Here is a 16,574-nt window from a genome sequence, read left to right as displayed (position 1 = left end):
ATAGATAGATAGATAGATATAGATATAGATATATGGTTACATATTTTTTGCTGATAAGTGAAAAGGAAGGGAGCTTGTTATATATCTATTTTGACCTTATTAGATCTCATCAAACAGACATACCCTTACAAAAGTTGCTTCCTCCCATATTTAGGAATACCAGGATTATTTCGACAGACAAACAACCATAAAATAAAGGCTGATCTGGAGCCGAGCTTGTGGCTTAGAGGTTAATATCCTGCCTTGCATACAGAAGGCTACAAGTTCAAATCCCAGTAAGGGTATTTCTTAAAATAGATCTCTAACAGGCTCCCTTCCATTTCACTTATCAGCAAAAAATATGTTACCATGTAAATTATAGTTTGTCGACTATAAAAATTTATCTGCTTTGGAAATGGCCTCTACATGGGGCCGAGAGGCAAAAGGAGAGCAAAAGTTGCTTCCTCCCATATTTGGGAATACCAGGGTTATTTGGACAGACAAAACAACCATATATATACATACATACTAGAAACAGAAACAGAAATAGAAGAGTTGGAAGGGACCTTGGAGATTTTCTAGTCCAACCCACTGTTTAGACAGGACACTTGGGCAGGAAGTGTGTGTGTGTGTGTGTGTAACTATAATTGATTCCATATGCCCTCTGTTATTTTATGAGTGAGTCCAAAGTTTTCTGGCCAATTTCCTAAGCTTCTTGAAATGTCTCGGCAGAGGATTTCTAATTTTTTAATTTTAAAAATGCCAAAGAACATTGATAAGAACAGATGTGAGCCTTTGGAAGCAAAATTCAAGGTCACTTGTTCCAGAAAAGAGAATATAGCATTCTAGTCTAGGGCTAAGAGATTTACTTTTGCTTCTTTACATACTGATCTTTGCAAGTATGTAAGAAGCTGAATTGCCAATAAATTGCTTATATTCTAAATACAGCAAATGTGTCTTCAAATACTGGAGAACTATGCAGCTGTAGAGGAGGCATAATTTATAGGGAATAACCTCCAATTCCCAGTTATTCAACTGTCTAAATTATGTATGTAAAAATCTGGTAAAATCATTTTAAGAGCAAAAGTTGACTCATTAATTGTGGCATGAGTCTATTGTACTTGGCTCAAGAATTTTATATAAAACTAAGTGAACAACATATACAGCATTACAGAAAGTTGTATATTAGAAGAATGATTATTATACAAATTTGTCTACCAATCCTTTTTCTCTACAACCCAAAAACAAAAAGTAATATCAGAAGTAGTAGTATTAAATGAAATATTATCAGGAAACGTTTACACAGAAACATACATCTTTGTGCTATATATCATATTCATAAAAATTGTGATGTTAAGGGAACGTATATTAAATAAAACAAATGTATTTTCTCCTGCAATTTTCAGGACACAGAATTCAGGTCAACCTGTATGTACATAGTCTAAAGATAAGTGACTGTGGTGAATAAGTCTACGGAGAGGGGCGACATGCAAATCTAAATAATAATAATAATAATAATAATAATAATAATAATAATAATAATAATAAAAATGAATTGTGATTATTGTATAGACCAGTGATGGCGAACCTGTGGCACACGAAGCCAAATCTGCTGGCACGCGAGCCAGAGCCCTAACTTAGTGTGCATGTGTGTCCCAGCCAGCTGATTGTCAGCTCACACGGAGGTTCTGGGAGGGTGGTTTTTTCCTTCCAGAGAGCCTACGGGGGTGGGGGAGGGGGACGGCATTTTTACACTTCCCAAGCTCCAGGGAAGCCTTTGGAGCCTGGGAAGGACGAAATATGATGGGCCTATCAGAAGTTGGGAAGCAGGACGTTTTGGCCTCCAGAGGGCCTCTGGGGTGGGGGTGGGGAAAGCTATTTTCACCCTCTGCAGACATTGAATTATGGGTGTGGGCACTCACACATGAGCAATAGGGCGCACGCGCAATCTTTTGGCACCTGAGGAAAAAAAGGTTTGCCATCACTGAAGCATTACACCACTTCCTTACTTCACTTCCCCAAAGCTATAAGTACAACCCATGGAAGCGTGATAGTCACACACTTGAAACTGTATCATTGGTATTTTTAAGCCATCAATGTTGGATTTCTGTTAAACTCCTTAGCAGGTAGAATACACAATCTGTTCTTTCTTCTTACATATTTATTGGCCCTTTTTGCCCTTATATCTTTACCTTTTGTCCTTGAAATCCCTTTGGACCACGCGGACCTTGAAGTTCAAGGCAGCTCATTTTATAGCACTAAAAGAAAAAGAAAATATAAGTGAAGATTTCATAATGAACTGTATGGTTTCTGTTTCATTTCTAACAAGGATTTCTTGGAGCTGGGGGGCAAAGTGGGGCAAAGTTATATTTAAAAGGAGGACCATCATGTTTAATCAGCCTCATTAAATAATTCCACCAAAGCATTTTTTTCTGCTCCTTTTTTAATATATTTCTTGAAGGAAGGCTGTCTAATCTAATATCATGCACTTGTGGGTCGCCTTCTGGATATGTGAATTACGCATCCTTTTGTAAAGAGTTTGCGATGGGAAAATAATTCAATTTCTGTATATTTTGTATTCTATCCCTTTGCTAATATTTCTGTAGACAAATTCATAAAATAATTAAGCTGGACTGGATAGATTTCTATGATATTGCAACAGGCCAGAATTTGTTTTCTGAGAAAGAAGTCTCTCGAAGCATCAGAATGCACCAGTTGGCAATGATTCAAAACCTGTAGCTGCTTATGGTTTACAGAAGTTCCTATTCATAATATTGTCGTATGGACACAACTTGTACACTTACCTTTGCAAAGGCATCATGTTTCTGTTAGGGAAAGAACAAAAATAAAAGAAAATTATAAAACTGAAAAAAGAAATCAGCATAGCTCTTTCTTTTGAATCTGTGTGGTTCTACCAATGTACTCCATGCAAACATAGGTTAAAAATACACACTTTCAAATAAAGCAATAGTTAGATGGAAAGATTGGAGGTTGAAAGATGGTAGTATTAGGTATGATTAAATAATAGGATGATTGGTACTACAATGGCATACTGAGATTTTGAATAACCAAATAATGAAGGACTATGTTTTGATATAAACGTGTGTATTAACACTAGAGATAGTAATGGTGGCCTGACTAGAAACTAGAATGGAGGTAGAAATAAGAAATAGGAGGAATATTAAGAGATATAATTTTTATATAATATAATGTAAGTAATAAGGTTGAAAGATGTTATTACTATGTATTCTTGAATAATATCATTGGCATTAAAATCATGTACGTATATCGATATATAAGTTTGATTAATGTAACAACTATTATTATTAATTATCATTGCTGTTGGTATCAAAATGAATTATACCCAGAGACCACACTATTCATGTATTGATATTGATGTATATTTAAAAATATATTAAATGTATATTTTATCAATGCTCGAGGCAGGAGGTTTATGGGGAAGAAAAGAGAAATTGGAAGACATAAATAATCATGGCAACAATGTAAATCTTTATGATGCTTTCAAGACAGGTTAAAAAATCCACTGGTATCTATTGGAAACTAAAGCAACTAAACATTTTCTCTCTATATGCTGTTACATATAAGATTGCTAGAAGTGATGAAGAACAATCAGACAATAAATCTTTATTTTGGTCAAAATTCCATATAATATTCTACCTATTGGTTTTAATTATTTGTAAACAGCCTAGGAACAACAACCACAACCATTAGAATCACAGATCTGGGAAGAACCATGATGAACATGTTGAAACCAAGATAGCCACCAATGACTTTCATCCAACAATTATAAAAATGTTTGAAATGCTATTTCTCCTACTTCTGAGAAGAAGGGAGAGCTACATGCTCATTTTCTCCAAGGGGATTGATAGAGGGGGTAGTCAGAGTTTTGAAAAACGAAACAAATTTTGGGCAGAGTGTACAGTATACACAAAATCCGGAATAGCCACTCTTTTTTTTTTTTTGGTATCATCTAAATACAAAGTCAAGCGTCATCTTAAATTCTAGAGCAAAGGAAATTCCTCTTTTCAGGTAGCAGTGATAGGAATAACCTGTGGGGTTATTCCTGTTCATTTCTCTCTAAAATATTTTGTTTCTAATGATGGCCCGAAGTATTTCCATACAAATTAAGTCAATTACTACTTGTTTTTTAGAAAACCATACCTTGCAGCTCCCACCTTAACAGACAGTCAATTTACTAAAGGATCCAGACAATTTAGGTATCAATTCTTACCATAACTTGTATAATCTTATCCATGGTCTCAGTATCTTCATCAACACTGCCTTTCTTTAGGGTGGCATAGTTGTTCCGGAAAAGCTCATGTGGAAGGCTGGCAATTTCCTGGAGACCATGCTCATAGATTTTCTGGCTGGGGGCCACTGCAAAGAGCTTGATCCCTGCATCTCGTGCTCGATCAGCCTGATGCTTCATCCCTCCACAGGGATTCCCTGTCACGTGGCCATCAGTGATCACAATGGCATAATTTGTCCCCTGCAAATTGAGAGGCATCTCTTCCATCATCTTGGAGAGAGCACAATCTGTGAAAGTGCCCCGACCAATGTAACGGATTTTTTCCAACCGTTCATTGAATAGCGCCTTGTCTGGGGTTACAGAACTAAAGACTTTCACTATATCTGAAAAGTGAAGTCCCCCAATTTGCCAATTTATGGTTATTTGTTGTTGGTAGACCTCTTTGGCCAGCTTATTGACAAACTGAGCAACAAACTTCTTGCTGTGATTCACTAAACTTTCAATAGGGTCAGTCTGAAGGGCAATGCTCTCAGATGTGTCAATGACAAAGTATACATTGATAGGACAGTCATCTAGATCTGTATAAAAAGAAAAGGAGAAAGAATGTGATAAGAATACATTCACATCTAGAGGCTTGCCAGGCATTCCTGGGGAATGAAACCCTTGGAGTTTGTGTAGGTTTTCATTTCTATGGTGCAGTAGCTGAATGAATTGGCTCTTACAGCTTCCTGAAGACATGAAGTCTCTCTCTCTCTCTCTTTTCCCCAACTCTTCTCCAAGAAGAGATGATCATTCTGATCTCCATTACAGGGTTAGCATCCATAGGTAACATACAGAGAACCAAGATGGTGAACCTATGGCACGCATGCCACAACTTGCACCCGGAGCCATATTAGAGGGCACGTGAGGCGTTGCCCTCGATCAGTTCTAGTGCACATGCTAGCCAGTTACCTTTTGGCCTTGGGAAGGCAATTTTGCCCTCCAGAGGCTTTAGGGAAACTTCCCTGAAGTCCCGGAGTGCAAAAAATACCTCCCAACAGGCAAACCAGAAGTTTGGAAAACAGACTTCTGGTTTCCCTGTTGTGCTGTTTTTCGCACTCCGGAGGCTTCAGGGAAGCCCCGGAGTGCAAAAAAAAGCACAACAGGCAAACCGGAAGTCTGTTTTTCTGAACTTCTGGTTTGCCAGTTTGACCATTTTTTTCACTGTCCCAGGTTCAGTGTGCTTGGGGATGGGGAGAGTCCTCGGAGAGGGGCGGCATATAAATCTAATTAATAAAATAAATAAATAAATTATGCACATGCACAGGGGCAGTGCGGGGGTTGCATATGTGTGGGGGGAGGGAATGGGTGTCCTTTTGGCATGCGAAGCAAAAAAGCTTCACCATCACTGTTATAGAATATTGCATAAGCCTTTTTTATTTCCACTTAGAACATATATCCCTTAAACTGATGAGTCTAATCTAAATTTACAGACAGTGAGTAGGTTTGCTAAATATAGTTTCTCAGCCTAAAGTAATCACATGAATAAACATAATAAATTAGTAGAGTCTGCGGAGAGGGGCGGCATAAAAATCTAATAAATTATTATTATTATTATTATAATTATCAGAAACAAATATTTTGTTTCTGATAATCAGAAACAAATATTATCAGAAACAAATATTTAAACAAATATTTACTGGTTATTTTAAGCCATTTTTCCACTCCAGGTACATCTCCTATTTCCTTTCCCAAACCAAGTTCCTAGATATGATGTCCATCTTTTTAAGCAGAGATCCCCAGTGTCTGAAGCATACTGAAACTGCATTAATATGACACACAGGCAGCTACATCATGCAAATCTTGCCCTTTTGCCATTGCATCAAACATGTGATGCAATTATAGAAGTCAATTATTTCATCATGCCATCATAATGCATGCTTCTTCTTTCCCAAAGCCTACAAATACAGTCTAAATGCAGTCTATGCTGCTTTCAGTAACAACTCCTTGCTTCATCTTCGGAGGATAAGTTTCAGATATGATCAGAATTCAAGCTATAAAGATATTAATTCCATAATGCTAATCTTCATCTTTATACTTCTTAATTTGAGAGGAACTACATAAAGTTCATTGGATGCACAGACGTACTTATAAGTGGCCACCTTCACATAAGTGCTTGTCCGTGTTAGCAGTAATATACAGGTAGGAGCCCAAAATTTCTGTTGCTAAGTGAGACATTTGTTAAATGAGTTTTGCCCCATTTTATGACCTATCTTGCCACAGTTATTAAGCAAATCACTGCAGTTGTTAAGTTAGTAACATAGCTGTCAAGTGAATCTGGATTCCACATTGAGATTGCTGGTCAGAAGGTCACAAAAGGGGATCACATTTCCATGGGGACACTGCAACCATCATAAATATGAGTCAGTTACCAAGCATCTGAATCGGATCACATGACCCTGGGGATGCTGCAAAGGTGGTGAGTGTGATTAATGGTCCTAAGTCACTTCTTCTGGTGCTGCTGTAACTTTGAAGAGTCACCAAATGTAAGTTGAGGACCAGCTGTATTGCCTTCAGCTCACTAATTTATCAAGATCTTGTTGCCACAATGGTTTTCATGAATTTATAAAAGTAAGAAATGAATACCCTCCACATTTATCTCATGCTTCCTCCCAAATGATAGAATTCAGTGCAGCTTGAAGAATGTCTCAAAGTGATCCCCACTTGACACAAAACTATTTTCTGGGTTGTTGTCCCAACTCTCTGGGATATGCCTGAGGCACTGCATGCAGGCAAGCATCCCCCTTTGCTCTCGACCCTCTTTTCATCTTTTCTGCCATGTCACAAGAATCCAAAAGTACGATGACTCTCAGCTTGGAATGTTTGTGTAGGAAATCCTAGCAGCTTATCGCTCCATAACTTTTCAGAAACCCACTTGGTGCTAATCCTTTTGCTGAATAGTATTCAATTCTAGTACTATGAAGGAGAGAGAAAGAAAAAAATAATCACTAGGCTTTTTTTAAAAGTAATACATTCCACTGCTCCCAAACTAAGAAACAACTCTTTTCATAAGGAAATCTTTTTTCTCAAATTCAGAAATAGCTCTCAAACTATCTAATGGTTTACAGAAAAGCAGAGTTGGAAGGGACCTTGGAGGTCCTCTAGTCCAATCCCCTGCTCAAGCTGGAAACCCTATACCAGTGATGGCGAACCTATGGCACGGGTGCCACAAGTGACACGCAGAGCCATATTTGCTGGCACATGAGCCATTGTCCTAGTTTAGCTTAAATGGGCATGTGTGTGTTGACCATCTGATTTTTGGCTCGCACAGAGGCTCTGGGAGGGCGCTTTTGGCTTCCAGAGAGCCTCTGGTGGGACGGGGGAGGATATTTTTATCTTCTTCCAGCTCCAGGGAAGCCTTTGGAGCCTGGGGAGGATGAAACACTACTGGGCCCCCCAGTAGTTGGGAAACAGACTATTTCTGGCCTCCAGAGGGCCTCCGGGGAGATGGGGGCAGCTGTTTTTGCCCTTCCCAGGCATTGAATTATGGGTGTGGGCACTCGCGCATGCCCAATAGCTTACGTACAAGCTCTTTTGGCACCCAATGAAAAAAAGGTTTGCCATCACTGCTCTATACCATTTCAGACAAATAATTATCCAATCTTTTGTTAAAAACTTCCAGTGTTGTAGCATCCACAACTTCTAGAGGCAAGTTGTTCCACTGGTTAATTGTTCTGTCAAGAAATTTCTCCTTAGTTCTAGGTTGGTTCTCTCTTTGATTAGTTTCCACCCATTGCTTCTGGTCCTGCCTTCAGGTGCTTTGGATAATAGGTTGACCCCCTTTTCCTTATGGCAGCACTTCAAATATTGAACAATAATAATTTTGGTTGTGCTTTTTCTACATTTTTTCCACCTTTTAAAGCTGAGTCAGATAATACAAATACATAAGCTCCAGCTGGAGTGAGTGTGTGTGTGTGTGAGAGAGAGAGAGAGAAAGAGAGGCTGTACCATTTTCACTGGAGTTTTGTGACTGCCGCAGACGACAGTCACAGAATTCTAGAAAAAATGTAACTGCTTTAAGGAGATATATGAGTACACTGGTAACACTGTTTTGGTAACACTGTTTTGCCTTCAGACTCAAAGCACTACAGAATCCTAGATATTCAAATATATGATTTTGCACATGGATTGTAATCATAGCACATCTTCACAATAAGATCTTTAATTATATCTTGTATTAAACTTACAGCTTTACTTATTTTCAGAAGGCATGACAGAAGGAAAAAGCATAAATAAACAACTGAAGTAAATTGAGAAACTATGTTTTTTACCTGAACAAGTAGTTCCTCCATCATTTTGAGCATAGAGGGGGATGACAGTTGTGCAGAGCAGAACAGCTAAAAAGGCTTGTGCGAACATCTCGACAATTCTCCCGTCTGCTTCACGTGCTGCTAGAATAGAGTCAGCACAAAAGATAAAACTTTTTGAATTGACTAAGACACAAAGTATTGGATGCTGGGAAGGTGCCTTACACAGAGTGAAATTTTTAGTCCACTAGTCCAACAGAATTTATATGGCAACAAAAGCTGGACAGATTGTAAAGGGAATAGAATAGTGCTGGAAGAGACTTTGGGGGTCTTCTAGTCCAGCCCCCTACTCAAGCAGGAGAGACTCCTCAGTAGCCTGTAAGCTCAACCACCAGCTCTATCCACGCCTCTCCCAGCATTTAAACCAGTTCAGGGGGATGTTGTGTGAGAGGGTTCTTGTAGTGATTAATTCTTCTTTGAGGGAGGGGTTGTTCTTTACCTCTTAGAGAGGTCATGTTTCCCCCTTCTCAAGAAGCCATCACTGGATCCCAGCATACTGGACAATTTTCATCCAGGATCTCACCTCTTTTCAGGGGAAGGTGGTAAGGAAAATGGTTGCACAACATTTTAGAGGGCTTTAGAGGAAGCAGATTATCTGGATGGAAAAGGCATTGGTCACACTGTTGGATGACCTCTGGCTTGAGTGGGATGGAGGTAGTGTATCCATCCTTGCCCTATTTGACTTCTTAGGTTTTGATACCTTCATTCATGATGTCCTTCTGGAAGAGCTCACAGAATTGAAGATAAGTAGCATTATGTTGCTTGTTCTCCTTCCTTTTGGGTTTGTTCCAGTCAGTTGAAGAAGAGAGGTCTGGCCCTCAGCCCCTACGATGTGAGGTGCCACAGAGTTCAATGCTTTCTCTTCTCTTTTTAACATCTACATAAGGGTGGGTAGGTGAACTCATCTGTCATCTTGAGATGAGGTATTATCAGTATGCTGATGTTACCCAATCTTCACCTTGGTAAATTAAGCAATAATGATGTTGATATATTATCTCACTGTTTGGAGGCTATGAGTGTCTGGATGGGGAACAAAGACTTCAGCTGAACTCTGATAAGACTGAGTGCCTTTGAATTTTGGCCCCACAGATTCCATCTTTGGTGCTAGATGGGATTGCACTGTCCCAGACAGGACCAGTGAACAATCAGGGGGTCCTCTTATACTCTAGACCAGGGGTAGGGAACGTTGGCTCTTCTGTGACTTGTGGACTTCAACTCCCAGAATTCCTGAGCTAGCATGATTGGCTCAGGAATTCTGGGAGTTGAAGTCCACAAGTCATAGAAGAGCCAACGTTCCCTACCCCTGCTCTAGACTCACAACTCCTGCTTGTTGATAGGTGATAGCTATGACAAGGAGGTTTTTCGCATAGGTTTGTTTTGCAGGCCAGTTTTAGCCATTCTTGGATCTGCAGCCCTGCTCACAGTCATTCACATGCTAGTTACTTCCAGACTGGACTATTGCAATACACTCTGCATGGGGCTGAATAATTCCGAAGAGAATATCTGGAAGCTTCAACTGGTACAAAATGCAGCAATGTGGGCAATGTGCATTCCTAAATCAGCATGGGTTACATCTCTGCTCTGCCGGCCCTTGGGTGGCCAGTTTACTTCTGAGTCCAATTCAAGCTACTCATTTTGACCTTTAAAGTCTTTCATGGCAGTGGATCAAGCTATCTGAAAGACCAACACTCTATGGCTATATCAGTCTGCCCCACTAAAATCCAATAAAGAAGACATGCTGTGGTTGGGATCAGTTAGAGATCTACATTTGGTGGGTCGCAGGAGTCAAGCCTTTTCTGCTCTGATGCCACCTTATGGAACCTGCTTCATTTTAAATCTCCTACCATAGATTTGTTTCTTTCCCCCATTCTTGATTGACCTTGTTCCATAATTTTAATATAGTTTTAGGAGAAATCATAATTAAATGAGAAAAAAAACATTCATTGAATGAATATGGAGAAAGAGATGGAGATGTCTCATTAATTATTAGTCTGAAATTTAAATTGGAATATTCATTTCAACAGTCTTGGGAATATCTTGATTTTAGTGGAATTTATCTGGTACAAATGCAATAAGAAAGTGGCTCGATGGAAGGACTATTTTATTTATATTTATTTATTTAATGAACATATACAGCCAACCATTGCCTAGAGATTTCTGGATGGTGACCAAAATAAAAATATTAACCAAATTACATAAATCCATTAAAAAGAAGGTGAGCCAATGTTCTAAAATCCCATTACATCTAAAACAATTATATCCATACCAGAACTCCATCAACACCCTGGCCTAGGGGAAGAGACAAGTTTTCACAACTTTCTGGAGGACTAGCATGATTGGGGTGTCCATATCTTACTTTATCCCAAGTTGTACTAGTAATAAAATAAATAAAACAAGGACTCCCTCATACAAAATATATTTTGCATGAAACATTGGGGTGCATACAAAATGGCAGTATATATAATGGCAGACTTCGTGTGATGACATCATGGTACAGATTTCACCATTTTGGTGTCTATACTTTGTTACAGATGGCAAGAAAAAAAAGGATAATTACTACAGAGTGGTGTAAATTCTCTCAATAGGAGTTGGGGAGAAGGGAGGTTTTCTATAGCAGATATGGATAACTGGGCAAACTATCCAAAGTCCTATATTAAGTGGCTGTGTTTGTTTAGAATAAATTTAAGGCTCTACATTTGTGGGATTCTGTAAATCTATAACAGTATTTTTCATCCCAGCTGTACAAACAACAGCAATAGCACTTATACTTATACGTAGGCCACTTCATAGTGCTGTACCACACTTTCTAAACAGTTTACAGAGTCAGCATATTGCCCCCAACAATCTGAGTCATATTACCTACACAAAAGATGTAAAAGATTAAATCATGGCAACTAGACCAAACTTTATTAAACTGAGATGTTTTGTTACTCATCCAAGTAACTTCTTCAGTCAAAATGACCTTTTACATGCTTTTGGCCTGGATGATTACGTCTACATTTACATACCTCCACACAAGTTCTACATGGCAGTGAGAGAGTCTGGCCTGATTCACTGACATTGTAATATATTCATTGGCATTGCTTCTGGAGTGTACCGTCTCAGCATTATTTTTTTCCTGACTATATAAATTTATTTATATTTTATTATTTTCATGAGTAGTATTAAATAAAGTTCACCCACCCTCCCCAGAGAACAATTCCCTTTGTATGTCAATGGAATGAATAGTATTTGTTTGGAATAGCATCTCATCATGCAAATGATCTACCTGCTCACACTAAAACCCAATCATGGATTTCCCCAGCTCCCCTGTTGTCCTAGCCTCATCAGGAATCAGCCCAATGACTTGCCACAGACCATCAGTGAACCCTGGAGGTGAGCAGAACCTTCCAACAGCACAACCCCTGCATCTCTGCCCCGGCCACATCCTTTTCAAGAACCACCTCCCAAGGTTGTCCTAAAAGTGGAGTGGATACCCACAATAGAGGAGGTGGAACCATGCATTTTCCAGGAAGCCTAGAAGTGCAGTTCTCAGCAACGTCTTTCTGGTTTCATCAGATTTTAGGAGCTTCACAGGTTGGGTTTAAAACTTTAAAATCTGTACCTGAATTTTAAAAAGCACTGAATGTTCCTGAAGTATTTTACACTTAAAAAATGAGGTCATAAATGAGTGTTTACCTGTTAGAAACTCTGGTTTCTATATCTATTTGTATGTATTTATAATTTATGAGTATATGTATATATTCATGCATTATAAATACATTCTTCTAAAGTTCAACAATCAAGAGTATTTTGCAGAGACATTTCAAAAGAAAAGAAAATAATCAAGATTGCAAATAATTCCCTCCCCCCAACTCTAATACTAAAAACAAGCAATGGACAAAAAAAGCCCTTTTCAAACAAAAATAAATACTGGGCTGCATACTGAGCTGTGTCTACTCCCTATAAGTTGGCTCACAAACCTTAGAATTGAAGAATATAAGCTGTTAATGAAAGTAATATTTTACCCCTACCAATCTGATTTGATCAGCAGCCATTTTAATAAAGTCAGTACACTCTCAGTTTTTAGGTTTACAGTGCTTATATTTACAATTAAACACATCAGGCATTTTCAGGCCTGCAAATCAAAGAATTCCAGCTGTAGTTTGGGTCTCTAAATTACATTGTCTCTTTACATGGAAAACAGTTTGTATAAGACAGTTAACTCTCCTTTATGTTTAATAGTGGGGCCCACAAAATTTCAGAAATAAGTGGTACTTCAAACAACCTTTCCCAGTATGCTATAGTAGATTACATTTCTCTGCTGAGCAAAAAGCATAGTAAGCACAGCAAGCTGTTATAGGTGCCTAGAGTGGAGATACTTTTAAGTTTTCATATTAACACCTAGTTTTGATTTTGTTTTCTTAACAAAAGGAGACATTGGATAGTTCCTCTAACATTGACGATTATTATTATTATTATTATTAAGAATCTTCTCTCCTCTCTTCCAAGTGCTTTGCATGCATTTTCTCACTGTATTTCATATTGTTGCACTAATGCTCTCTTGAACCAGATGACATTCAACCTAAACCTGAACATAACTTTTCTTACAGCTTCCAGATCATTCAGCAGAATAGCCTTATGCAGAAGAAGAGTATGTTCTGTGGTAGGTCTAGGCATTTTCTAATCCAATCCAATCTAAGACATTGATCCTTTCTAAAGAACCATGCAAGGCTGGGCCTCTCGTGACACTATGGCCGCTTCTGGTGATACCTTTGTTAAAGGAGCTGTTTTTTGACAGAAACATTCTCAACTAATAAGTGTAGAGATGTTCTTGATGAGTAACTGCTCAGAATGTTCTGCCTGCCTGCATTCACGTCCTTCCAAAAAGCAGAAGGTTGGGCTGGGCTGATTTCTGTAAGCTTAGAGACCAAGGTTTCAATTCTGAAGCAGTGGAACCAAGTATAGTTGCTGAAGATGCTACTACTTTTTTTTGTCAAATGATACAAAATAGGTGGACAATGTTGATGAGTAAATTATTGTTCTATCAAGTTCTAGATACAAACAGACACAGAAATCGCAATTTGTCAATCAAAGTCACTAGTGAATTACAACAGGTAAATCTGGAATTAAGACAGAAATTTAAAATAGTCAGTGAATTTTGCACTTTCCTTTGGGACACAGTGAAAGCAATATATCTAGAATGGCAGGATTAAAGGAAAGAAAACTACCCAGCTTTTAAAAGTTAAAATCATTGCAGCATCTAACTGTATTCCTTGAATATTAGAAAATTAAAAGTCCTACAGACCAAATATTCTACAGCTTCTTAAACAGAGTTAAAACAGAGATATGTTTTTAAAAATCCAAGAGTGATTAAAAATAACCCAATTATCATTTGTGCTGATATGACCCCACAAACAATACATATTCTGATTAATTATCTCTGTATGTTACACCCCCATCCTCCAACTTTGGTGGCTAAAAGAAGAGTACAGTACAACTGTATTCTGAAGTCATTTTTCTGCAAGCATAAGAACTTCTGCTGAGAAAAAGGCTTTGTGAAACAAGGAGGGTGCATAAAAGGATCGGCTTTGCTTCCCTATATGAACATCTAAGCAAAAAATTCAGCAAAATCTCCCATCTGTTTGTGCCGAAATAAAATTTACTTCTATTGATAAATAGCAGTGTTTCTAAACTTCTTTGTCCTCTGATAATTATTAAGGTAAAATTACAAAATGGGCAGGAATACAAAGTTGTAGTCAGCTTACCTGCAAAACACTGAGCTCAATACACTTTTAGAGTGAAAAGAATAAAATGAAGATTGTTATCCTTTGGTTTCAAGAGGGGGTCTGCATCTTGAGGGAGAAAGGGTCTCTTTCTGTTTCTCAGTTTTTGAGTGAAGGGAAGGAGCCAATCGGTTGTGGCGGCGCTTTCTTCGGCTCCAGACTGTAACTTCTCTGATGGAAAGTAACAGCCTATTTCTTAATTCTCCTCCTTCGAATCTTTCCTTGAACGAGAGCTCCGAGCAGCTTAGTCACTTATCCGTTATCCACCAGGTGGTGCTGTGGGTCTATCAATCCCACCTCAGGAAAAGGGCGTGGTGCGCAATTCCTGGATCTCCCCTCTTCAGAGCTGGAGTTGGTGGGACGTGAATGAAGGCTGGGGAGGGTGGAGGAGGGCTGAATTTTTGAGTGAGTTACAAAGCCACGACAGGAGGGGTGACCGTCTTCGGATGACAGAGGCTTGTGAAAGAGTGGGTTGTGTTGCTCTCGTTAACTTGCTTGCTTCCTACTATGTCTGTACTGTATAGTATTCCGACCCCCCCTCCCCCACTTCCCGCTGAATTCACTGGGAGGAAAAGAGATTTTGTAAACTTGCTTAAAGCGAAGTCTTAGACTTCAACGGCAGCCTAACTTCGCTATTTTTCAAATCAGTTTTTCTTGTTCTTTCTGATTCCAGAAAGTTTAACTGGTTAAACTGATTCCAGTTTAACTGGTGTGAAAGGGGAACGAGGAAAGCAAAATAAAATGAACATCATCAACAATAAAGAATAATAAAACAGGCAGGAAAAACGAGAGCTTCTTTGCAGGCACAACCTTAGGCGATGAGTCCAATCCAGTAAGGTGGAAACCAAGCCTCTGTCTCAAATTAGTGACATAGTTGGCAAACCGACCCTTGTCTTCTTCATTTCCCTGCCATAAATTCTGTGGCGTTGTTATTTCCAAAAAGAACCCTTGCACCCGTTGTTCAATTCCACTCTTAGATATCCTAGTTCTAAAATACAGGATTCACTTCTTTTCAATTTCAATTGAAACAATTTCAGTCATTTATCTTTAATTTGTTTTGCTGGAGTTTCTTTAGCTCTCTTCAACCACTGTCAAAACAATACAATAGTTTAAAAAAATAACAAGAATTGGAAGAGACTTTGAAGTCTTCTAGTTTAGCACACATACACACACGCACACACACACATACAGCAATCAGGAGACCCTATATGCTGGGTGTCAAACTGGATTTCTTCAAGGGCCAGATCAGCATTGTAGTTACTACTACTACTACTACTACTACTACTGATGATGATGATGATAATGATGATGATGATAATAATAATAATATGAAGAAGAAGAATAATTTATTAGATTTGTATGCCGCCCCTCTCCGAGGACTCGGAGCGGCTCACAACAGGACAATACACAATATACAAATCCAATAGTTAAAAAACAATTTTAAAAACCCTTATAAAAATAGTCAAACTCAAACAAACCATACATAAATTATAATAGCTAAGGGGTATATTAATTTCCCCATGCCTGACGACATAGATGAGTTTTCAGAAGTTTACGAAAGGCAAGGAGGGTGCGGGCAGTCCTAATCTCTGGGGGGAGTTGGTTCCAGAGGGCCGGGCCGCCACAGAGAAGGCTCTTCCCCTGGGCCCTGCCAGACGACATTGTTTAGTCAATGGGACCTGGAGAAGGCCAACTCTGTGGGACCTAATCGGTCACTGGGATTTGTGCGGCAGAAGGTGGTCCTGGAGGTATTCTGATCCAATGCCATGTAGGGCTTTATATGTCATAACCAACACTTTGAATTGAGACCGGAAACTGATCGGCAGCCAGTGCAAGCCGCTGAGTGTTGACAAGACATGGGCATATCTGGGAAAGCCCATGATTGCTCTCGCGGCTGCATTCTGTACAATCTGAAGTTTCCGAACACTTTTCAAAGGTAGCCCTATGTAGAGAGCATTGCAACAGTCGAACCTCAAGTTCTCCTTTGTGGCCTGGCATGGGGAGACAGGACAGACACTTCCTGCAGTCCTTTACCAGCCAAAATGGGGCACTTCATTTTTGCCCTCCATGGTCCCCTGCAGCACTTTGTCAGCTGAAAATGGGCCACATGGAGGCCTCCGGAGGCTCCCCTGCAGCCTGTTTCAGCTGCCCCAGCCGCCAGCAGCATTCGGTTAGCTCAAAATAGGCCACACAGGGGCCTCTGCAGTTTTTGTC

General features: G+C 39.2%; 1 protein-coding gene across 3 annotated transcripts in view; it reads right to left on the bottom strand.

Moving 5' to 3' along the window:
- The window catches only part of COL6A2 (collagen type VI alpha 2 chain), a 58,950-nt gene extending 44,365 nt beyond the window's left edge, over positions 1–14,585 (bottom strand). Inside the window, exons 1-5 of one of the 3 annotated variants that reach the window (XM_070732302.1) lie at positions 14,343–14,585; positions 8,560–8,679; positions 4,232–4,827; positions 2,784–2,804; positions 2,172–2,237 (exon numbers count right to left, since the gene is read on the bottom strand). In XM_070732302.1, coding sequence (XP_070588403.1) covers positions 2,172–2,237; positions 2,784–2,804; positions 4,232–4,827; positions 8,560–8,647 — 771 coding nt within the window. In that variant the 5' untranslated portion in view covers positions 8,648–8,679; positions 14,343–14,585. The remainder of the gene's footprint in view (positions 1–2,171; positions 2,238–2,783; positions 2,805–4,231; positions 4,828–8,559; positions 8,680–14,342) is intronic. The other 2 variants (XM_070732303.1, XM_070732304.1) reach the window with 2 other exon arrangements.
- Positions 14,586–16,574: the final 1,989 nt, after the last annotated feature.

Source organism: Erythrolamprus reginae, chromosome 1, assembly GCF_031021105.1.
Source record: "Erythrolamprus reginae isolate rEryReg1 chromosome 1, rEryReg1.hap1, whole genome shotgun sequence".
NCBI classification, from domain to species: Eukaryota; Metazoa; Chordata; class Lepidosauria; order Squamata; family Dipsadidae; genus Erythrolamprus; species Erythrolamprus reginae.
This window is presented reverse-complemented; position numbering and strand designations above follow the sequence as displayed.